Source organism: Solenopsis invicta, chromosome 13 (genome assembly GCF_016802725.1).
Source record: "Solenopsis invicta isolate M01_SB chromosome 13, UNIL_Sinv_3.0, whole genome shotgun sequence".
Lineage (NCBI taxonomy): Eukaryota > Metazoa > Arthropoda > Insecta > Hymenoptera > Formicidae > Solenopsis > Solenopsis invicta.
This window is the reverse complement of record NC_052676.1, coordinates 12,096,788-12,105,353: the sequence shown is the minus strand read 5'-3', so window position 1 is coordinate 12,105,353 and position 8,566 is coordinate 12,096,788. Positions and strand designations below refer to the sequence as shown.

Below are 8,566 nucleotides of genomic sequence, written 5' to 3'. Positions count from 1 at the left end.
TTTAATAATTTATATATTTTTCAGAAAAGCTAATATTTATTTATTTTAATAATTTACATATGTTTCAGGAAAGCTAACATTTATTTTTGTAATATTTATTCTAATACTTTACATGTATTTTTCAAAAATAGTTACATTATTTTTTGTAATATTTATTTTAATAATTTATATATTTGCTAATATTTCATTTATCAATATAAGTTTGTTGAACCAAAACACTGATATTATAAATACACGAAAATGATTTTTAAAGTAATAGAAACAGAATGATTAATACATTTATATTCTAAATATTTATAGTATAATTTGATTTAACATGTTTAATAGTAATTATATGATTTAAGTTGTTTATTACTAATTTCTTTGTTTAATTTTGTTTGATATATTAGAGATTTTTTGAGATGATAAGGCATGCAGCAGGATCTAATGATCATCCAGGAATGCCAACTTTTCTGCAGATGTATAAAATTTTAAGTACTTTTAGTGTAATTCAACCACCATAATATGGAAATTGTACAGTTTTTAAGAATGACGAATAGTCAACGAGGCCGATGGTTACTATTTCGGATATAAAAGAATTATATAATAATTCTTACCATGATCAGTCATCTTTAACAAAGTTAAAAGAAAAATGAAATGATATTAGTAATGATGATGAATTAAATTTTTATCTATTCTTAGATGATAATTATAATCGACCAGAAATTATTAACTGTGTTGTTTATCAAGTAACAGGATATTTATCTCAACACATTTTGAAGCCGGTAAAATGTGATGTATGCCAAACAGCATATACAGCAGATATTACTGAAAATACTGTATCTACAGAATATAGTCCTTTTTCACCTGCTTTATTAACAAATATAATGTTGCAAAAGTCGGAAAGACGCATAATACACCCTAATCTAAAATTGTATAATTGAATACAATATTTAGAAGACTTATTTTCTAAATACTGCCATCGCTCAGACGTGTATGAAATGATAATAGAAAATATTTATACGCCTAATTTATCATTTCCATGCAAAAATCATGGCGATAAAATATTAGTACAAATAATACAATATTATATTCTTTTACGAATGAGACAATATACTAAAAGAATTAATACAGAAAAGAAATATTTGAGTCAACAAATAAAAAAAAGTCTAAATTTTATAAAACATAAATAATGTAGAATATATAATATTAACATTAATAAATAAACAATATAAACAAATTATAGTAAGTTTATTTTTTGTATCTTATCCTCACTTCATTTTTAATGGTAATCGTGTTAATCAAACAAAAATAGACGTTATATATATATATATATATATAGAGGAGAAGAGGGTAATATGGCACCCATTTTCATTTTATTGAATCATTTTGTTAATAATTAATATTTTCTATTGAAACTTGAACGATTACATTCGTCAAAATGTTGTTTGACAGATTCTAGGCTCAAAATAATGAGATATTTATTATTTAGGATGTGATTTATAAAAATCTAATGCTCTGCATAATCGGTGGCAGAAAAAAAGTGGTTGTAATATGGCTATCTATAAGAATAATTTAAAAAAGTTAGTTTAGTTTAGGAGAAACACAGTACGAGGTGTGTTCAAAAAGTATCGCGAATTTTGTGTTTTTTCAAAAATTATTTATTTATTCATGAATATCTATTTTGTCCCCTTCAAAGTAATCCCCATGAGATATTATACACTTGTGCCAACGGTTTTTCCAATCTTCGAAGCACTTCAAAAAATCATTTTTTTTTATCTTGTTCAGCTCCTCCTTCGATGCCGTCTTTATCTCGTCAAGCGTAGCGTAACGTCGTCCTTTCATGGGCCTCTTCAGTTTAGGGAACAAGAAAAAGTCACAGGGGGCCAGATCTGGGGAATACGGTGGCTGCGGCATCATTAGTGTGTTGTTTTTGGCCAAAAAGTCGCGCACAAGCAACGATGTGTGAGCAGGGGCGTTATCGTGATGCAAAAGCCAATTTTTGTTCTTCCACAAATCCGGGCGTTTCTGGCGGATTGCTTCGCGCAAATTGCGCATAACTTGCAGGTAATATTCCTTATTGACCGTTCTACCCTGTGGCAAGAACTCATGATGCACCACGCCCCTGCAATCGAAGAAAACTGTCAGCAAAACTTTCACATTCGACCGAACTTGGCGCGCTTTTTTCGGTCTTGGTTCGTGCGGCAGCTTCCATTGAGATGATTGAGCTTTGGTTTCCACGTCATAACCATAAACCCACGATTCGTCACCAGTTATGACCCTCTGGAGCAAATTTGGGTCGTCGCGGACAGAGTCCAACATCTCATTAGCAATGTTCATACGATGCTGTTTTTGGTCGCAATTGAGCAATTTTGGTACGAATTTCGCGGCGACCCGTCTCATGCCCAAATCATTGATAAAAATCGAATGGCACGAGCCAATCGATATGTTTAGGTCCTCAGCAACTTCTCTAACGGTGATTCGACGATTGGCCAATACCATTTTCTCCACTTCATTAATTTTTTCGTCTGTTGTTGAAGTGCTCGGGCGTCCGGCACGCTCTTCGTCGTTCACATCTTCTCGGCCTTCTGAGAACATTTTGTACCACCGATAAACGTTGCTTCGGTCCAAGGTAGCTTCTCCGTATGCCACAGTCAACATTCGGAATGCATCCGCGCACTTAATTTCGTTTTTCACACAAAATTTGATACAGGTTCTTTGATCCATTTTTTTGAATAGGTAAAAATCGAAGACGATCCAAAACACGTGCAAGCAAAGCAGCTGTCAACAATTAAGTGAACATTCAAAATGGCCGAGCTTGTCGGCATAAGTGAGAGACATGAGTACCAACATAACGCCACAAAAAGATCGAAATTCGAATATACGTAACCCGCGAAAATTCAAAATTCGCGATACTTTTTGAACACACCTCGTATAACATTTAATCTTAAAGAATTAAGGAAAAAACAGAAATGAGAAAGTTTTATTAAAATATAAAATTTTTTAACTACAAAAAATTGCCGCTGCTAGATGTTTAAATATCTAAATAAAATGTTGTAAAATAATTATTATAATAGTTATGGTAACTTAGATAATTATAATAATTTACAATGTTACTTGTAAAAATTATAATGATTTACAATGTTACTTGTAAAAGAAACAAGTGTTGAAGAAATTTACTCATTAACTTACTTCGCGTAATTACTTTATTTTATAACGCATATCTTACAAGTGTTACATTTATCGCATTATTTCTTATGTCAATTCTTTTCATTGCTTTTCTTATCTAGCAGCGGCAATGTTTTGAAGTTAAAAAATTTTATATTTTAATAAAACTTTCTCATTTCTGTTTTTTCCTTAATTCTTTAAGATTAAATGTTATATATTCCTTTGAAACTTTTTAAAATTATGTACATCTACTTAGGTTAAAACAGAAAAATTTTTCAATAGAAATACACAGATAGTGTCACTCGAATTTTATTTAGAAAGGAATTAAAGATACCACTTGGATTTTATTTAAAAAATAAAGATACTATCACTTGCATTTTATTTGTTAAAAGTAGTACAGCAATTATTTCGAAGAGCAACATATTCTCTTTATAAATGGCGCAATTTAAAGATTTCATACATTTTTTGGAAAGAATACATTTAAGTTGTATTAAATTTAAGATATTTATTTTTAAGTAAATACAGCAGTTATTTCAAAGAGCAACATATTTTCTTTATAAATGGCGCAATTTAAAGATTTCATACATTTTTTGGGAAGAATACATTTAGGTTAGATTAAATAAATAAAAAATGTTTATTTTTAAGTAAATACTACTTGGGTTAGAAATAGGAAGATTTTTCAATGAAAATGCAGAAATACAATCACTTAGGTTTTGTATAGATAAGTAAATACAGCAGTTATTTCAAAAAGCAATATATTCGCTTTATAAATGGCGCAATTTAAAGATTTCATACATTTTTTGGGAAGAATACATTTAGGTTGGATTAAATAAATAAAAAATATTTATTTTTAAGTAAATACTACTTGGGTTAGAAATAGGAAGATTTTTCAATGAAAATGCAGAAATACAATCACTTAGGTTTTGTATAGATAAGTAAATACAGCAGTTATTTCAAAAAGCAACATATTCTCTTTATAAATGGCGCAATTTAATGATTTCATACATTTTTGGGGAAGAATACATTTAGGTTGGATTAAATAAATAAAAAGTATTTATTTTTAAGTAAATACTACTTGGGTTAGAAATAGTAAGTAAATACAGCAGTTATTTCAAAAAGCAACATATTCTCTTTATAAATGGCGCAATTTAAAGATTTCATACATTTTTTGGGAAGAATACATTTAGGTTGGATTAAATAAATAAAAAATATTTATTTTTAAGTAAATACTACTTGGGTTAGAAATAGGAAGATTTTTCAATGAAAATGCAGAAATACAATAACTTAGGTTTTGTATAGAAGTTAAAGAGAGTACCACATGGGTTAGCATAGAAAAATTTCTTTGTTAAAATACGGAAATAGTACCACTTGTGTTTTTAGGAAAAATTAAAGATAAGGTGCGCGCACACACAAAAATACCGCCTTTTTTTACCTTTTTTTGAAAAGGTAATTTTGTACTGATATCACGCGTTTTGTAGTGTTAAGCAATAATATACTTTTGTAGACTTAAAGTTAAACGTAATTACCACATAGGTTAGCAGAGAAAAATTTTTCTGTTAAAATACAAAAATAGTACCACTTGGGTAAATACTACTTGGGTTAGGAATAGGAAGATTTTTCAATGAAAATGCAAAAATAGAATTACTTAGGTTTTGTATAGAATTAAAGAGAGTACCACATGGGTTAGCATAGAAAAATTTCTCTGTTAAAATACAAAAATAGTACCACTTGTGTTTTTAGGAAAAATTAAAGATAAGGTGCGCGCACACACATAAATACCGCCTTTTTTTACCTTTTTTTGAAAAGGTAATTTTGTACTGATATTTATTTACTACCAACTTTTTCTAAAAATAATATATAAATATCTTTAGCACCCCTAGGCCATTGCTTTTTTGTAACTTGCATATCATCACTTTCAAACCATTTACCAGATGATCCTTCTCTACACATACTTGTGACCGTTTTGGATACATGAACCGTGATGAAATACAGCATTCATAACTATAAACTCTTGACCAGATATTAATATTTTACTTGTCGGAACAGCAGTTAAATTCAATTTTTGTGGTACCTTCTCTAATACACCGTTTTGTAATGAAAATAAAATTAAACGGATAATAAATATCTGTTTGGTCCATGTTATTTCATTCTTAATTGACATATTTTCTCCACAACGTTCACACAATTTCTCAGAATCAGACAAACGTAAAAATGAAATATTCAGTAAATCATGAAGATTAATACTTTTTTTCTTCACATTGCTAATAGGAATTGAAAGGATCACCTGATTATAATTATTAGCATTTACGTAACTACATATTTTACATCGACTAGTAGAAATAACTTGATGGTCTACCAAATTTTTTATAAAATCATATTTTGTACAAAGAGCGTTTAGAAAATCAAACGCATCTCGTTTAGTATCAGTCGAAAAATAGTCTCCTAAATCTTTTCGTATTGTACAGGTATTCAAATTGCGCATTCCGTTTTCATATCGATGCGCTAATGTACTTAAAACATCCAAATTATCAAAATTAAACAATTGTTTTCTAATAATATTTAAATGGAATATACATTGCAATGGAGCATTCGCATAGCACGAAATTTTGTCAGTATTTTCGAAACCATGTATAATCCAATTACCAAAACTCTGTTCAACTTGTTTTTGAGCTGATTGTTGAACGGAAATAATTGTTTTCCCTAATGTCCATGGTACATCTTTAACTTTACGGAAACGTTCTTTCGATACATTAATAATTTTTGCTTCTGGTTTATTTAACTTCTTTAAACGATTATATTCGAGAATCGCTTCTTCACTGGCTACTACCGACGAAGGATCATAATTAATCAAATGCAATCCATCTAAAAACATTACTCGGGATAAAGCAACATAAGTCTGACCCCAACTAAATACCGAGTTACCTATGTCCATAATGGCATTTTGTAAACTTAAACCTTGACTTTTATGAATGGTGATACCATAACTCAAAGTTAATGGAAATTGTTTTCTAATAACATATGCTCCATCCATGACTGGAAACTTGACATTCAGTCTTTCAATTAAATATTCTGAACCAGACGGCAAAAGAAGTTTGACCCCTTCAATGTAATCAGTTGACGTATCCTGTACAACTGAAATAACTGTAGCAATTGTGCCATTTACAAGGCCCAAACTAGCATCGATATTGCGTCTTATCATTACTTTCGCTCCAATTTTAATTGAAATTTGTTTGGAAAGGCCAGCTGTTCTACTAGTATCTTCATTATTATTCGACAATACCTTTTTAACTTTTTTCTTTATATATGGAATACAGTCAATCTCATCTTCAGCAATTAATAATATTTCTTTTGAAGCAATACGACTTAACATCGCAGTGTTAAGAACGTCACACATATGACAAGTAGGTAATAAACAAACGGTATCAGAAGGCAAACTTTCAATAAAATCACATATTTCGTTTAATCTTGCTTCGAAAGATTCACCTTTAAAAGATAATTTTCTTTTTTCAAGAATGTCACAATCAGAATTCGTCGATAAACCAATACGAATTTTCGAGAGTAATTCACGATAAGATACGTCTCCTTGTTGACGCATATTGATCGTTAATTCATCATACTCGAATAAAGTAGTCCATAAATTAACAGCATTTAAGGAACCAAGAAACTTTTGAATTTTTTCATTCGATAATTTGACAAAGGCAGGTTCTTCGTGTACAGGAGGTAATTGAAGCAAATCTCCAAATAAAAGAATATGCTTTTGACCAAACCAGCCATCATCACAATCAGTAGTATCAAATATTTCACATAATCGTAGATGTATATACAACAAAGTCAAATTCGATATCATTGATACTTCGTCAATTATAAAAAGGACGACATCTTTGAGATCAGCTCGTAAAACTTTCAATACATGATCAGCTAATTGTTTATACTTGGGAGTGTGACCATGTTCAACAGGTAATTGAAGCAATCTATGTACTGTCAAACCATCTACATTAAGCGCTGCTATACCGGTAGGTGCCGCTATAGCAGTATCCTTGTTGAGATTTTGTTTTATCCAACATTTAATAGTTTTAATTAAGAAACTTTTACCAGTACCTCCTTCTCCACTAACGTATAATCGTAGTGAAGATTTTTCATTTGACATTACACTACTAATGACTCTATCAAATACTCTTTTTTGGTCTACATTCAGTTTTGAAATCATTTGAGACATATCGATCTCTTCGTTACATTTATTACCAAGATCTTTAAAATCTTGCATTGCCTCACCAGCTTGAACATTTTGAACACCTATCGGGTTATCAGGATCATCCTGAGACATGCTGTTGCTTTTCGTCTAACTGTTGTTGAACTAATTCCTTCGCAGTTTCGAATGCTTTTTTCAATTCCTCCATTCTTTCGTGATACTGCAATGCCTCAACGAGATGTAATTTTATAGTGTGAAATGATTCCGCATAAGTATCACAACCATTTTTAAGCTCTTCTATTTTCCGCCATGGTTGAAACATAAGAAGTAATGCAAAGAAATAATCTTCCGGCCTAGTATTGACATCATATCTATAATGATTAATAAGATATGCACACTGTCGCCGTTTAAGATAATAAACATTATCTATCTTGTAAAATGTAATATTTTTACTTTTTGGTTTGATTTTCGTAATATCATGCCATTGTGCAAATTCATATAAAGACATAGATTCAAATTCCTTCGGTCTATTCGGATAATGATTGTCTATCATAGATGGACAAAATATGTCTTTTGATTCTTCATCAAGAGCTTGAACTTCCTTACAACTTTTGACTCTTCTGTATCGTATTTTATTAACATCTAGCCATTTAATAGTCGTTGCTGGATCAGTTCCGTATAAAGAAATGCCTAGCAATGTATCGGCAGCTTCAAGAGCTCCACATTCCCTATGATTTAAGAATCGTAAACCAACGTTCCAGAGACAACTTGCCACTGATTTATTTTTCTGATCTTTACTCTCAAGGATATTTTCAGATAATTCACACTTGCTTGCTTTACTTACATACTTAGTAACGTACCAAGTAAGCAATGTTGAGTTTTCACCAACAAATTGTATATCCATATTTCCTTCCCACGCAGTAAGAACAACAAGATTATAATCATTTACATAAACTTCATTATCTGTTCGAGGAAGATCATAAAGCCTACTTCTATGCTTTAATTTTTTTCTACCTGCTATCGAACTTACAACGTCTTTCATGATTAACGTTTCCGTAATAACACGAGGAAAACCAAAACGACATACACGAATAACTTTACGCCCCATTTTCTTAGAACAAAGACAATAATTGTTATGTTTGTGTAATTGATACGTATTGACTCGTTTATACAATGTTGGAGAAATATTTTTATCCGGCATTTTACAACTTACATGTTGTAAAATAAATT

General features: G+C 30.4%; 1 protein-coding gene across 1 annotated transcript; it reads right to left on the bottom strand.

Annotated features, from left to right (window-relative positions):
- Positions 1-5,994: 5,994 nt before the first annotated feature.
- LOC120359333 (ATP-dependent DNA helicase pif1-like) lies at positions 5,995-7,411 on the bottom strand. Its single transcript, XM_039456469.1, has 2 exons — positions 6,062-7,411; positions 5,995-6,009 (listed from the first exon to the last, which is right to left on the bottom strand). The coding sequence occupies exons 1-2, from the start codon at positions 7,409-7,411 to the stop codon at positions 5,995-5,997; spliced, it is 1,365 nt and encodes a 454-aa protein (XP_039312403.1).
- Between the last annotated feature and the right edge of the window lie 1,155 nt (positions 7,412-8,566).